Source organism: Macaca fascicularis, chromosome X (genome assembly GCF_037993035.2).
Source record: "Macaca fascicularis isolate 582-1 chromosome X, T2T-MFA8v1.1".
Lineage (NCBI taxonomy): Eukaryota > Metazoa > Chordata > Mammalia > Primates > Cercopithecidae > Macaca > Macaca fascicularis.
In genome coordinates this window covers 140,730,222-140,746,339 of record NC_088395.1, presented here as the reverse complement: position 1 = coordinate 140,746,339, position 16,118 = coordinate 140,730,222, and the positions used below count along the sequence as shown (strand labels likewise).

At 42.2% G+C, this 16,118-nt stretch overlaps 1 protein-coding gene across 3 annotated transcripts in view; it reads right to left on the bottom strand.

Moving 5' to 3' along the window:
- The window catches only part of HPRT1 (hypoxanthine phosphoribosyltransferase 1), a 42,580-nt gene extending 28,278 nt beyond the window's left edge, over positions 1 to 14,302 (bottom strand). The window contains exons 1-2 of one of the 3 annotated variants that reach the window (XM_045384492.3): positions 13,884 to 14,302; positions 255 to 361 (exon numbers count right to left, since the gene is read on the bottom strand). In XM_045384492.3, the coding sequence (XP_045240427.1) occupies positions 255 to 361; positions 13,884 to 14,099 (323 nt within the window). In that variant the 5' untranslated portion in view covers positions 14,100 to 14,302. Of the gene's footprint in view, positions 1 to 254; positions 362 to 13,342; positions 13,668 to 13,883 lie in introns of those variants that run through there. The other 2 variants (XM_074029757.1, XM_045384493.1) reach the window with 2 other exon arrangements.
- Positions 14,303 to 16,118: the final 1,816 nt, after the last annotated feature.

The following is a 16,118-nucleotide window of genomic DNA, read 5'->3' as shown; positions in this document are numbered from 1 at the left end:
TAGAGTTCCTTCTTCCATCTCCCTTCAATGTTTACTTTGTTCTGGTCCCTACAGAGTCCCACTATACCACAACTGATACTAAGTAATTAGTAAGGCCCTCCTCTCTTTTTTTAATAAAGAATATTTTAACAATAGAAAGCATCTATTATTTAATAAGTTGGCCTAGTTTATGTTCAAATAGCAAGTACTCAGTTGCTGACATTTGAAATTAACATAAGAAAAAGTAAAAAACCTCATTTTAAGATCTTACTTACCTGTCCATAATTAGTCCATGAGGAATAAACACCCTTTCCAAATCCTCAGCATAATGATTAGGTATGCAGAATAAATCAAGGTCATAACCTGGTTCATCATCACTAATCTGAAAAAGAAATATAGCTGTTTCAATGAGAGCATTATGGGATACAAACATTTGATTGGATTTAGATGTTAAAAAATAACCTTAGTCTATCAGAGAAATTTGAATATAAGATGGTATTAGTAACTGTTAACTTTGTAGGTATTATAATGAATTATATAAGAAAACAACAGGCCAGGCGCGTTGGTTCACACCTGTAATCCCAGCACTTTGGGAGGCTGAGGCAGGCAGACTGCCTGAGCTCAGGAGTTCGAGACCAGCCTTGGCAACATGGCAAAATCCCATCTTTACTAAAAATACAAAAAACTTAGCCGGGTGTGGTGACACATGCCTGTAGTACCAGCTACTTGGGAGGCTGAGGCAGGAGAATCACTTGAACCTGGGAGATGAAGGTTGCAGTGAGCCAAGAATAATGCACCACTTCACTCCAGCCTGGGAAACAGAGCAAGACTCTGTCTCAAAAACAAACAAACAAACAAACAAAAAACAGGCCGGGCACAGTGGCTCAGGTCTGTAATCCCAGCACTTTGGGAGGCCGAGGCGGGCAGATCACCTGAGGTCAGGAGTTTGAGACCAGCCTGGCCAACATGGTGAACACCCCCGTCTCTACTAAAAATACAAAAATTAGCCGGGCATGGTGGCAGGCGCCTGTAATCTCAGCTACTTGGGAGGCTGAGGCAGGAGAATCGCTTGTACCCGGGAGGCAGAGGTTGCAGTGAGCTGAGATCACGCCATTGCACTCCAGCCTGGGGGACAAGAGTGAGATTTCGTCTCAAAAAAAAAAAAAAAAAAAAAAGAAAAAATCAAAAACCCACCACTTAACCATATGTCTTAGTCATCTTAGTCAAGAATATAGAAGTCAAGTGATATGATACGGAATTTCCTTTAGGTCACAAAGAGAAAAAGAAAAATTTTAAAGAGCTAAGACAAATGCAGCAAAATCTTAATATTTAATAATATTCTAAACATGGGTGATGATATATCAGTATTCATTACACTATTCTCTCCACTTTTGAGTATGTTTGAAAATTTAGTAAAACAAATTTTAACACACTGCAGTCTAACAAGATAAAATATCACACAGAACAGGAAAAACTGGCATGGTGTGGTGGCTCACACTTGTAATCCCAGTGCTTTGGGTGGCTGAGACAGGAGAGTTGCTTGAGGCCAGGAGTTCGAGACCAACATGGGGAATGTAGCAAGACTCCATCCCTACAAAAAACTTTTTAAAAATTTGCCAGGCATGGTGGTGCACACCTGTAGTCCCAGCTACTCGGGAGGATGAGGCAGAAGGAATCACTTGAGCCCAGGAGTTTGAGAATGCAGTGAGCTATGATCACACCACTGCACTCCAGCATGGGCAACAAAGACCCTATCTCAAAAAACAAAACAAAACAAAACAAGAAAAACTGCTGGCTGATGCAGTGGCTCATGCCTGTAATCCCAGTATTTTGGGAGACCCAGGTAGGTGGATCATCTGAGGTCAGGAGTTAGAGACCAGCCTGGCCAACATGGTGAAACCCCATCTCTACTAAAAATACAAAAACTAGTCAGGCATGTGGCACGTGCCTGGGGAGGCTGAAGCAGGAGGATCACTTGAGCCCAGGAGGTGGAGGTTGCAGTGAGCTGAGATCACACCACTGCACTCCAGCCTGGGTGACATAGCAATACCCTACCTGGAAAAAGAAAAGAAAAACTGCTGTCCCCCCTACCCCAATCCCAAATCCAAACAGCCTCTCTCATCTCACAGTAGGGGGGGAAAATCACCCAAAAAAGCTAAGTGATCATTTGAAAACCCAAACTCTTAGAAGTCTAAGATTGTTACAGTCAACTAATGAAGTGCCATCATAAAAGATACTCTAATATTGTTTAAGTAGAACCACATATTGGTTGTCTTCGTATGTCTAGCCCCTGGCATACAAAATATTTAGTAACACTGATATGGTACCTGTGATGTGAAAATGTACTATGATTACAGCTTTATAAATACTATATATGTACCTATATACAGAAAAAAATACAACAAAATCATAAAAGCAATTATCTTTGAAAGAGGAGTTATAGCAATTTTATTTACTTCTTTATTACTTTGCTATATATTCTAAATTTTCTTCAATGAATATATACTACTTTTTAAAAAAAATTCAATGGTCTTTCTTATAAATTATCTTTGGCAGCATGTATTTTTATATATAGATATAAAATGTATGGGAAATTAACGGATACATTAAATTAAAGCAAAATATACAAACAAAAAATCAGAATACAAAGATAAAAAGATTGGGAAGGGAGGGAGGGAAAAAGGAGGAAGGGTGGGTAGGTATAGAGAAATATACCAAATAATGGTAAGAAGTGGGGTCTTGACACTTTCTACACTTTTTAAAAATTCTTTAATTAAAAAAATCTTTTTTTTTTTTTTTTTTAGAGACGAAGTCTCCCTATGTTGCCCAGGCTGGTCTCGAATTCCTGGGATCAAGCGATCCTCCTGCCCCAGCCTCCCAAGGTGCTTGGATTACAGGTGTGAGCCACCATGCCTGGTCACTTTCTACACTTTAATATTTGTTTTTTTTTTTTTCATTTTCAATGTCATTTTTATTAATTTATAATGCCCATTCACCATTATATTCAAAGTCTATTTGAAGAAATAAACCAGAACGAATGAAATACTCTAGCTCATGTGATATTCAATACTAAATTACCTTTCAAATCACATTCAAGAAGCTGATGATATAAGCTTTGGCAATTTCCAAGAAATACTGGTCAAACCATAATTAAATCTCAACATACCAGTTAGTACCCACTGAGCATCTCCTTTTACAACCTAAGCATTGTATTAGGTGCTTAAGTACAAGCAGCTTGACTTTTAATACATTTAAAAATACATATTTAAGACTTAAAATCTTATTTATGGAATTCAGTTATATTTTGAGGTTTCCAGTGCTGAGAAATCTGAGGTTTGTGTTGTCTTTCAGTCCCCAAAGCTCAGTTCTGAGTTCTCAGACTTTGGTGGAACTTCATGTATTGCCAGGTTGGCCCATAATACCTGTGGGACAACTTCAGCCCCTGTGCACATGGCCAGGAGGCTGGCTTCAAACATTTTTAGGTAGGTGGACCAGGACATGCCCCTGGTCATGGCCAGGTGGGGGCGTAGTGCTACACAGCGGGCAGAAGTCAATATTGATTTGTTTTTAAACAAGCATGTACTACTTTCATAAGCAGAAAAAATTTCTATTCTTGGGGGAAAAGATTATGCCAGATCCTCTAGGATTAAATGCTGATGCATCTGCTAAACCTTCACATTATATCAGAACATATTTACTATAGAAAGGATGAAAATGGGACATTTGTGTGTCACCTATATGAACATTCCAAAAATATTTTACAACAAGTAAGTATTTTATAAATTTTATGAACTGGCCAGGCGCGGTGGCTCACGCCTGTAATCCCAGCACTTTGGGAGGCCGAGGTGGGCGGATCATGAGGTCAGGAGATCAAGACCATCTTGGCCAACACAGTGAAACCCCATCTCTACTAAAAATACAAAAAATTAGCCAGGCGTGGTGGCAGGCGCCTGTAGTCCCAGCTACTTGGGAGGTTGAGGCAGGAGAATGGCATGAACCTGGGAGGCGGAGCTTGCAGTGAGCCGAGATCGCGCCACTGCACTCCAGCCTGGGCGACAGAGCGAGACTCTGTCTCAAAAAATAATAAAATAAAATAAAATAAAATAATTTTATGAACTGAAATTTAGTTCAAGTTTTGGGAAAACAACACACTTTGCTAGATATTATAAAAATGATACAATATGTATTCATTTCAGGCTCATCAGAATATATCTGTTATCACTTGACAAGAATGAAAATGCACCATTTTGTAGTGCTTTAAAATCAGAAAGATCCAGAGTACTAAAAATGACTTCTTCCTTGAAGCTTACTCACCAACTTCCTCCCAGTTACTCACTGCTTCTGCCACAAGCACAAACTAGGACCCAGCCAGAACTCCTTGAAATATACACTTGTAACGACTACGGCATCTATCAAAATGGTTCAGTGCCTGGCTACAGGTTCTGCAGATGGACTAAGAATTTCAAAAGTCTTGTTTGTTTCAAATGAAGCCAATGTGAATTCTGCCCAGAGTTCATCCCAGATATGCAGTCTACGAATACAGACAGATCAGCAGAGATGTATTCTAAAATAGGAATTCTATCTCTGTCAATATAACAAATTGATTTCCAATCAAAACAGATTTACATACCACATTTATGTCAATAAGTTGTTTTGTTTGTTTTATTGCAACCTGGATTTTTTTTTGAAAGATTTATTTATGGTTTACTTTAAGCATAAAAAAATTGCCAATACAACTTTCCCAAAAGGCATAAACAAAAATTCATAAAACTTGCATCACTTGAGATACTTTAGGTATGAATTCACAACTTCATATATATATATATTTGGGTATATTGAGGGTGTTCTAATTTAAGAAATGCATAATTGGCTATAGACAGACAGTTGTCAGAACTTGGCAATGGGTACATGCAGGTTCATTATACTATGTCTACTTGTAGCTGTTCAAAACGTATCATAATACAAGGCTGGGAGAGGTGGCTCATGCCTGTAATCCCAGCATTTTGGGAGGCTAAGGCAGGAGGATTGCTTGAGGTCAGGAGTTCCAGACCAGTCTGGGCAACATAGCAAGACCCTGTCTCTAAAAAGAAAAAAAAAATTTTTACAAAATAAAAACAAAATGTATCATCAGACGAAATTAAATAAGAGGCAATTCATTAAAATGACAACTTTTCCCAGCTTGACATTTAACAAAAAGTCTAAGTCCTCTTAATTCATATTTAATGATCAAATATCAAATACTAATTCTTTTTTTTTTTTTTTGAGACAGAGTCGCACTCTGTCGCCCAGGCTAGAGTGCAGTGGTGCGATCTTGGCTCACTGCAATCTCCGCCTCCTGGGTTCACGCCATTCTCCTGCCTCAGCCTCCTGAGTAGTTGGGACTACAGGTGCTCGCCACCACGCCTGGCTACTTTTTTTGTATTTTTTTAGTAAAGACGGGGTTTCACCATGTTAACCAGGATGGTCTCAATCTCCTGACCTCATAATCCACCCGCCTCGGCCTCCCAAAGTGCTGGGATTACAGGCGTGAGCCACCGCGCCTGGCCATCAAATACCAATTCTTAAATGGTAAGGACCCACTATTCAGAACCTATATCCTTATCACCAACATGCAAATATTTATTGAATACTTAGTATGTCATGCATAAAGAGAAAGTTAGATAAATTTGATACAGCTACCCTCATAGAACTTACAGTGTAGTAGATGGCATGACATGTACATGAGTAACTGAACAGTGTTAAACTGCTATTTTAAAAAAAGACAGCTGAGTGCTGTGGCTCATGCCTGTAATCCCAGCACTTTGGGAGGCCGAGGCGAGTTGATTGCTTGAGGTCAAAAGTTCGAGACCAGCCTGGCCAACATGGTAAAACCCCGTCTCTACCAAAAATACAAAAAAAAAAAAAAAAATTAGCCAGGCATGGTGGCGCAGGCCTGTAATCCCAGCTACTAGGGACGCTGAGACAGGAGAATTGCTTGAATCCAGCAGGCAGAAGCTGCAGTGAGCCGAGATCACACCACTACACTTCAGCCTGAGTGACAGAGCGAGATGCTGTCTTGAAAAAAGAAAAAAAGATACAGGTAAAGTGTTATGGTAGTTTAAGAGAGAACTCAAAACTCTGACTCAGAAGCCTCACTTGCATGTGGACCACTGATATGAAATAATATAAATAGGTATAATAAACAGGAACTTCAGTTTTAATCGTCCCAAACACCAAAACTTCCTATTAAACAGGTCCAATAAACTCACTCTCTATAAGAGCTAGACATAAATCTACTTGGTGGCCTATAATCTTATTAGCCCTTACTTGTCCCATCTGATATTAATTAACCCCATCTAATATGGATTAGTTAACAATGCAGTGGCTGCTTTGACAGGAACAGTTGGAAAGAGTTGGGGATTGCAACATACTCAATTATACAAAAATGCATTCAGCATCTACCTTGATTAAGGCACTGTGCAACAGAATTTGCAGGAGGGCACAAGGATGATTATAAATTTACAACCCTTGAAGAGCTTATAGCTGGGCATGGTGGCTTGTGCCTGTAAATCCCAGCACTTTGGGAGGCTAAGGCAGGTGGATCACCTGAGACCAGAAGTTCGAGACCAGGCTGGCCAACATGGCGCAACTCTGTCTCTACAAAAAATACAAAAATTAGCTGGGTATGGTGGCACGCGTCTATAGTCCCAGTTACTTGGGAGGCTGAGGCAGGAGAATCGCTTAAACCTGGGAGGTGGAGGTTGCAGTGAGCCGAGATTGTGCCACTGCACTCCACTCCAGCCTAGGGGACAGAGCGACACTCCATCTCAAAAAAAAAAAAAAAGAGCTTATAATCTAGTGGTAAAGGCATATATACATAGAACTAACTGTATAGCATAATAAAGCTCATCATCTGTACCAAAATCTAATTCGACAAGCCCACAAACTTGTGATTTACCAAACACAGTTATATATACACAAAAAGTAAACCTAGAACCCAAAGTTACGCAGCACCAATGATTCTCTCCATAAGCAATATCAAGTTTAAAGCAGTGATTACATTCTACTGCCTAGATTGTAAACTGAGTAAAGGAGACCAGCACCTCTCTGCCACTGAACTAGCACAGCCTTCTAAACCAACAAGGCAACGGCAGTGCCCAACTTTCTGTATGAATATAAGTCACATCTCTTTTTTATTTGTGACTTGGTGTTGCATGTGGTCATTATCAACACTTTCTGAAAGAACTATTACCTGTTCAGGCTGCCATAACAAAATACCATAGACTGAGTGACTTAACAGAAACTTATTTCTCACAGTTTTGGAGGCTGGGAAGTCCAAAATTAAGGTACCTGCAAGGTAAGTTTCAATCTGAGGCCTCTTCTTTGGCTTGTAGGTCTTCCAACTGTGTGCTCACACCACCTCTTCTAGTAAGCTCTCTGGTGCCTCTTCTTCTTCTTTTTTTTTTTTTTTGAGACAGAGTCTCGCTCTGTCACCCAGGCTGGAGTGCAGTAGCACAATCTAGGCTCATTGCAACCTCCACCTCCCAGGTTCAAGTGATTCTCGTGCCTCACCCTCCTGAGTACCTTGGATTACAGAAGCCCGCTACCACACCCAGCTAATTTTTATATTTTTAGTAGAGACAGGGTTTCACTATGTTGGCCAGGCTGGTCTCAAACTCATGACCTCGTGATCCACCCACCTTGGCCTCCCAAAGTGCTGGGATTACATGTGTGAGCCACCACGCCCAGTCTGGTGTCTTTTCTTATAAGGGCATTAACCCAATCAGACCTGGGCCTGACCCTCCTGACTTCTAACTGTAATTACCTTCCAAAGGCCCCATCTCCAAATACCATCACACTGGGGGATTAGGACTTCAAAAAACGTATGGGGGGTGGGGGAGGACATAAATGCTCAGTCCATAACAAGCACCCAACATAAAAACGGCTAGAACAGATCACAAAAAAAGGTCCTGTATGGCTTTGGGGAAGGGCTCAACCCCAAAATATTTGAGAGCTCTGGAGGGGCCTAGAAGTGGTAAGCGAATGAAAATGTGGTTACTCTCCAGATCTGCCTTTCTCAATTATGGCCATTTCTGGCTGAACTAGAAATCAAAGGACAGGTTATTAATTACTAGCTCTAAGTTGCTTACCATTTGCCGAGACAGTTCAGAAATCTGACTGCATCTCCTCAGAGATCTGGAACACAGTTCTCAAATTCTAACTTACTTGTGATATACTTGTGAATGATAAAAATCGCTACAGGTACTTTTATTAATATGAAAGAGTATTGAGAAATTACCTTTCATTCTAACTTTTGTCTAGAATGAAAATCAATAGTTTTGCTATAATCAATTACTGAAATAATTTTACTTTCCAGTAAAACTAGCATTACAAATTTTTTTTAATTTTTAAAACTTCGTAATTTTTTGCCAGACTGACCCATGTAAGCATACAAATTCTTAATAATTATGCATGTCACATCTATAATAATGGCCTTCATGTAAACATTTTTGTGGTTTACACATAAAATTTCTAATTACAAAGCTATATTATCTAAAATTACAGTAAGCAAAAAAATTAATCCAAGCTAAGACAATACTTGCAATATCAATTCATCATCTGTGACAAGGATTGCTTACGTCTCTTTGTGGTTAAAAAGAAAAAAAAAAAAAGACATGTTGGCCGGATGTGGTGGCTCACACCTGTAATCCCAGCACTTTGGGAGGCTGAGGTGGGCAGATCACTCCTGGCCTGCCCAACATGGCGAAACCCTGTCTTTACTAAAAATACAAAAATTAGCTGGGCGTGGTGGTGGGCGCCTTTAATTCCAGCTACTCAGGACGCTGAGGCAGGAGAACTGCTAGAACCCGGGAGGCAGAGATTGCAGTGAGCTGAGATTGCACCACTGCACTACAGTCTGCAACAAAAGTGAAACTCCACCTCCAAAAAAAAAAAAAAAAAAAAAGACAATGTTCGTGGGTCCAAACAAAAGTTAATGGAAGTGAGTCTAAAAACGAGCTATGTGGGCTGGGCGCGGTGGCTCACATCTGTAATCCCAGCACTTTGGGAGGCCAAAGCAGGCAGATGACGAGGTCAGGAGATGGAGACCATCCTGGCCAATACGGTGAAACCCCGTCTCTACAAAAATTAGCTGGGCGTGGTGGCACATGCCTGTAATTCCGACTACTCGGGCGGCTGAGGCAGGAGAATCACTTGAACCAGGGAGTCGGTGACTGGAGTGAGCCAACTGTACTCCTGCCTGGCGACAGAGCGAGACTCCGTCTCAAAAAAAAAAAAAAAAAAAAAAAAGATAAAAATGAGCTATGTGAATTAAAAGAGGTACAATAATAGATAAACCACATTTTATTTTATTCCTAGTAATCAATAACATTTCCAAACTTGTGGAATGGGCAGAAATTGCTAGTTGGCATATTTTTACCTTTTATATTCAGATACATTAAAATTCTAAAAAAAAAAAAACCCCTCAAAGCAGATGATCTGCCATCTCCTTGGATAATTTGTGTTAACTCGGGATAACAAAAAACCAAAATTATGAGTTGCTGATGCAATATGCCTAAATGTAAAAACAATTTAAGCTAATAGTAGATTCATCTTCCAATTTCATATCAGTCTTACAAATAAACTACATATATAACTTGCTTACCTTCCCTTCTGAGGGATAAAGCTGTTATAAGAATTAAAATCAGCATTATTGACTACTCAACCAAGAGAGGGAAAAATTATTACCCATTCTAGGGACATGGGCTCATAACTACTATATGTGTAAGGACATGAATTTACTCAATATTATAATTTTTCCTTTTATTAGTGTGTACAGTAGAAGAATAGACATGCTCACTCTGGACAAAAAAAAAATTATACTTATCAGTTATCAGAAGCACAATGCTGAAGACAGTAGTTCCCTAACAATCTGAAGTATGTTATTGAATCAGAAGTAAATTATCTCAGTAGTAGTGAATTATTGTAAATGTTAGTAATTTGGCAGCCACTGGGCAGGAAAATAAGAATTGAGGCTCAATATTGATATTACTGGTGGTGATGGACACATAAATTTTATCAAATCTACACAATATAAAATTACAGAAAGGTAGAAGAATATACTAGTACATCTTCAACATATCTTCACTACAGGGGAGTAAAATGACATGGACTAGTTACTATCTAATGAACTGCAGAAAACTAAAACAAAACTCCAAGGCACCTCTTCTCTGCTGATCTGGTTGGTCCTTTTCCTACCTTTTGCAATACCCAGATATAAACATTGGATAGAAAACAAAGTAGACCTGTAGTATGCAGGTCACAGTGCTAAATTCACAGAAAGAAACCTCTGAACTGAACTGCTCTATTTCTTGGTGGTCACAAAGAATAATTCTGGTTTACACCTACAGACTGATGCCAATCTACACCCTATTGATAACACTGTGGCCAAGGACAAAAAAAAAAGTGCTCCGTTTTACCAATTCTGTAAAAAATTATTGGCAGGGTAAGCTCGGCTAGGGCGGAATTACATTTCTAGGACTACCATCCCTGAAATTTAGAAGATATTATATCCACATAAAGTATATTTTACATTAATTTGCAAAAATCTAGAAGCTTTTTCTTAGCTCAAGTGTGTCCAAGTTTACCCTGGCAGTTTAAAATGATAGTTACAAGCAGCATGGGTTGTATCAGACACATTTGAGGGCCAATTTCATGTAAGTGATATTGGGCAAGTTACTTCATCTATCTGTGCCTCCAAGGTCATACTAGTGTTTATTTACCTAAAGGGTACCTGTTATGTAACTTTAGGGTGTTTACATTAGATAATGCCTGCAAAATATTCACTTCAACGCCTAAAACATAGTTAAGTATTCAATAAATATCTACTATTGTCATCACTAACTTAAAAGTTTAGAGATTGTAAGAGCAGAATCTGGGGTGAGACAAACTGAGGTTCAAATCCTGGTATTGTTAGGTAATCTTGGGCAAGTTACTTAACCTCTCTGATTTGCATAATTAAAAAAATTAGTTAATATACATAATAGGGCTTAGAAGAGTATCTAGCACATAACACCATTTAAGCATTTGTTATTGCTAACATGCGAACAATTTAAGGGAAGGAAATTTTTTAAAAAGGAAGAGGGATTTGCAAACTAAAAACAATGAGTATCTTATGTTCAAAGAAAACTAACAAACAGCTAGCTCTAGCAATAATTAAATTCACTGTATACTGGGGCAGGCATCACACCCCAAAGCTAAAAGCATCTACCTAGGCCAGGCATGGTGGCTCATGCCTGTAATCCCAGCACTTTGGGAAGCAGAGGCAGGCAGATAGCTTGAAATCAGGAGTTTGAGACCAGCCTGGACAACATGGCAAAACACCATCTCTACAAAAAATACAAATATTAGGCCGGGCGCGGTGGCTCATACCTGTAATCCCAGCACTTTGGGAGGCCGAGGCAGGTGGATCACCTGAGATTAGGAGTTCGAGACTAGCCTGGCCAACATGGTGAAACCTCGTCTCTATTAAAAATGCAAAAAATTAGCCAGTCATGGTGGCGGGCACCTGTAATCCCAGCTACTCAGGAGGATGAGGCAGGAGAATCGCTTGAACCTGGGAGGCAGAGGTTGCAGTGAGCTGAGATCAAGCCACTGCACTCCAGCCTAGGCAACAAGAGCGAAACTCCATCTCAAAAAAATAAAAATAAATAAATAAATAAAATAAAATACAAATATTAACCAGGGATGGTGGTGCACACCTGTAGTCCCAGCTTCTCGGGAGGCTGAAGTGGGAGAATCCCCTGAGCCTGGGGAGAATCACCTGAGCCCGGGAAGTCGAGGCTACAGTGAGCAGTGATTGCGCCACTGCACTCCATCCTGGGTGACAGAGTGAGACCCTGTCTCAAAAAAAAGGAAATTGGCAGAATTAAGTAAGTTGATGTTTAGAGACGAAAAATCAACATTTTTTCCTCAGCAACTGAATAAAAACAACAGCCACTACCATTTTTTTGAGTACCTATTATTAGCCTAGTTTTTAACTGGTATTACTCCAGAGAGAGCTAGGTTCGAGTCAGGCTCCTTCTCTTAATAACTATATGACCTACAGTATGTCTGTTAGCCTGAGGCTTCAAAGGTTCCTCATCTGTAAAATGGTAATAATCATACCATTGCTACAGGACTGTTTTGAAGACTAATTAGGACTACGTATGTAAACATGATGATGGCTATTATTACTATTCCCAGCCAGGGACCATGCAAGGGTTGTTTATTCACATAGACTGTCTTATAATCCTCTCAATAACTCCAGGAGGTAACCAGCACCTCAGATATACATCAAATGACTTAAGCCCAGAGAGGTGAAGTAAGTTGCCCACAGCCACACAACTAGTAAATAGCCCAAACAAGCTGGATTCCCAGTCAGACTTCGTTAATAGCACTGCTCTTTACCTTAAGTCATTACAATGCCTAATATGAAATAGAATCGCTTCTTAGGGCTCAAGTGGTTAATCATTTAATGTATTCATTCAACATACCATCATCGAGGACCTCTTACAAGCCAAGTACTAGAGTTACAGCGGTGATTCCTGCCCTTAAAAAGTTTTAGTAGGAGAAACAATCAACAGGTAACCAGGTCATTGCCAAAACAACAAAAATAATCGTAATAAAGCAGGTTAAAGCATTTAACTGGCAGGGGTTTTGACTAGCAAGCATGATCAGAACGGTTGGGGAGGCAGGCCAGCAGCTTGGCCGGTTCAGCAAACAAGAATAAACCAGTGAGGGTGGAGTCAAGATACCAGAGGCTGATTACGGTTAAGAATGTTCTTGAAGGTAAGGACCAGATTCTCATTTTCTATATCCTGGGGCAATGGTCTGCCTGGAATCCGGATTCTAGTACACGTGAATTTCGGCTTGAAATGACCTAATGCCTTTTCCCTAGTTCCTTCGTGTGTCACATACGCATGGTTACCGCTACCAGAGCTGTAGTGGGGCTTCAATGAGGCCATGCGCATCTCCATAAAAATGAACTAGTGCGTGCAAAACTAAAGGCAAAGCCCGGTCCCCACACGCCCTCCCAGGTGGTCGCTTTCCGTGCCGAGGCCCCTCCAGAGGCGCCCCCGAGAACCTCACTATCGCACCCCAAACTTCCAGGGAAGGGCCTCTCCCGAGAAATCCCCCACGCCCCCACCCCGCGCCATCATTCCCGAATGTGCCCTCGGCCCCTCCCCGCAGCACGCTCGCAGGCGGCAAATGTCAACCAAAACGCCATTTCCACCTTCTCTTCCCACACGCAGCCCTCTTTTCCCAGGGCTCCCCTGAGGAGGGACCCACCCCAAACCCCGCCATTCCGTCCTCCCTACCGCCCTCGCGTGACGTGAAGCCGAACCCGGGAAACTGTGGCCGCCCCCGCCTCCGTGGTTCCCTGGGCCCGGCCGCCCGAGCCCGCACTGCGGACCCCACGCCTCAGGGCCCGGCCGCCACCTGCCGCGTGGGCCTGAACCGGCCAGGGCCGGCGGGCCGAGCTGCTCACCACGACGCCAGGGCTGCGGGTCGCCATAACGGAGCCGGCCGGCGCGCGGGCTGACTGCTCAGGAGGAGGAAGCCGGTGGCAGAGCAGAGGAGGTGCAGGCGCAGCTAGAGGCGGCGCCGCGCGGGAAAGCCTAGAGGTTCGCCCGAGGGCTCGTCGCAGCCGCTTGAAGCTGAGGAGAAGCAGGCCCCGCCCTCTCCCCGCCCAGCCCAGCCCCGCAGGCCCCGCCCCCGGCCCCGCTGGCCCCGCCCACGCGCCTACGCCAGCGCCTACCAGTTTGTAGGCTCCCTAGGTAGCCGTGGGAATTTTCTCCCAGAAGAAGCGGAGGCTCCCCCAGCGAAGCCCCTTTCCCTCCCCACTCAGTCTCCTATTCAGAAGGCTCCCAGATTCCCAAACCTACCGCCGTCCGCGTTGCTTCATGGCGGCCATAAACCGGGCGCCGGCTTTTCGGGTTCCAGTCACCGCGTGACTCCTTGGACCAGACGTCCCATTCCCAAGACCTTGCACTACCTGTGGCTTCCATTTTCCTGACTCTTGGTCCAGTGCTTCCCCAAACTCTTAACTGGTTGTAACAGTTGAGACCTAGAGCCCTAGTCACCCATATCAGGGTACACATCTGAGAGGACACTTAACTGCTCTGTAGCTTTGTACAAATCTGACTCTGAGCCTCTATTTTTGCCTCACTAAAATGAGTATATTGGCCGGGCACGGTGGCTCACGCCTGTAATCCCAGCACTTTGGGAGGCCAAGGCAGGTGGATCACCTGAGGTCAGGAGTACGAGACCAGCCTGGCCAACATGGCGAAACCCCATCTCTACTAAAAATACAAAAATTAGCTGGGCGAGGAGGCGGGCGCCTGTAATCCCAGCTACTCGGGCGGCTGAGGCAGGAGAATCACTTGAACCCGGTAGGCGGAGGTCACAGTGAGCCGAGATCGCACCACTGCACTTCAGCCTTCGTGACAGAATGAGACTGCGTCTCAAAAATAAACAAAAATAAAAATAAATTTAAAATAAATAAAAATTAAAAATAAAATGAGCATATTAACAATACATAAACAGGATCATTTTATTAGAGGAATATAGGTATGCGTGTGTGTATGTATATGTATGCACTTAGGACAGTACACAGTCAGCAAATTGGAACTACTGCTACTACTACTGATCTTTATTTTTGCCTACACAATTTCCTATATTGAATCTGAAAACAAAAATATGTTCCCCTGCTAATTAATTCTCAGACAGGTCAGGTAAGCAAGCAACAGTTGCTCCAGCAACACCATTTCTTATATACTCAACCCTATAGCTCCAGCATCCACCACAGTGCCCAGCACATAGTCGGAGGCCTCCCTCTTATTAAGGACGCTGAGGGGGATGTGATGGCAGGAGATTTGTAAAACTAGGCAAGTCATCGAGCTTCTCTGGACCTCAGTCTCTTCATCTAAAACATGAGAATAATAAGCCTTGGTAACATGGTGAGACTCAGTCTCTACAAAAATGAAAAATTAGCTGGGCCTGGTGGCCATGTGCCTGTAGCCCCAGCTACTCGGGAGGCTGAGGTGGGAGGATGGCTTGAGCCCAGAAGGTCAAGGCTGCAGTGAGCCAAGATCGTGCCACTGCACTCCAGCCTGGGCAACAGAGAAATACCCTGTCTCAAAAAAAAAAAAAAAAAAAAGAGAGAGAGAGAGAGAGAATAATAACTACTGCCATGAAGAGTTTTACAAGAATTGTAAAAATCATTTATGTAAAGTACCTCATATGGTATTTGCCACATAATAGGTGCTCAAGAAGCAGTAGCTGTTACAATTTTAGCATGTATGAATTTGTGAAGTCCATACTTCCCTACTTTCCCTGCCTTCCCTCTTTATCCTGGAGAGGCAGGATGCTATAATGGAAAAGGTGCATATGGGCTTTGGACTGAGTTCAAATCCTAGGTTCCCCACTAACTATTATAGCATTATGACTCTAGGCAAGATCCTTGGTCGCTGCGTGCTTGGTTTCTTATATGTCAAATGAGGTTACTGTCTTTGTCACAGAGTGTGGTGAAGATTGAACAAAATAATATATGCAAAAGTGCCTAGCATAGAGCTTGGCTCAATACATGATGATACCAATGTTATGTGTTCCACAGTAATTTTGCCTTAAACAGTTCTTCACTTTCTTCTAGCCTCTAAGACTTTTTTTTTTTTTTTTTTTTGAGATGGAGTCTTGCTCTGCTGCCCAGGCTGGAGTATAGTTGCATGGTCTCAGCTCACTGCAACCTCCACCTCCCGGGTTCAAGCAATTCTCCTGCCGCAGCTTCCCAAGTAGCTGGGACTACAAGTGTGTGCCACCAGACCTGGCTAACGTTTGTATTTTTAGTAGAAAATGGGGTTTCACCATGTTGGCCAGGCTGGTCTCGAACTCCTGACCTCAGGTGATCCTCCCATCTTGGCTTCCCAAATTGGTGGGATTACAGATGTGAGCCACCACGCCCAGCCTGCCTCTAAGACTTCTTATCCATTCCCCTGTTGATGGACATTTGGGCAGTTTCCAGGTTTGGGCTATTAGAAATAATGCTACTATGAACATTTTGTACATATCTTTTGGTGAATATATCAATGCATTTCTATTTGGCATAGAACTTGAAATTCATA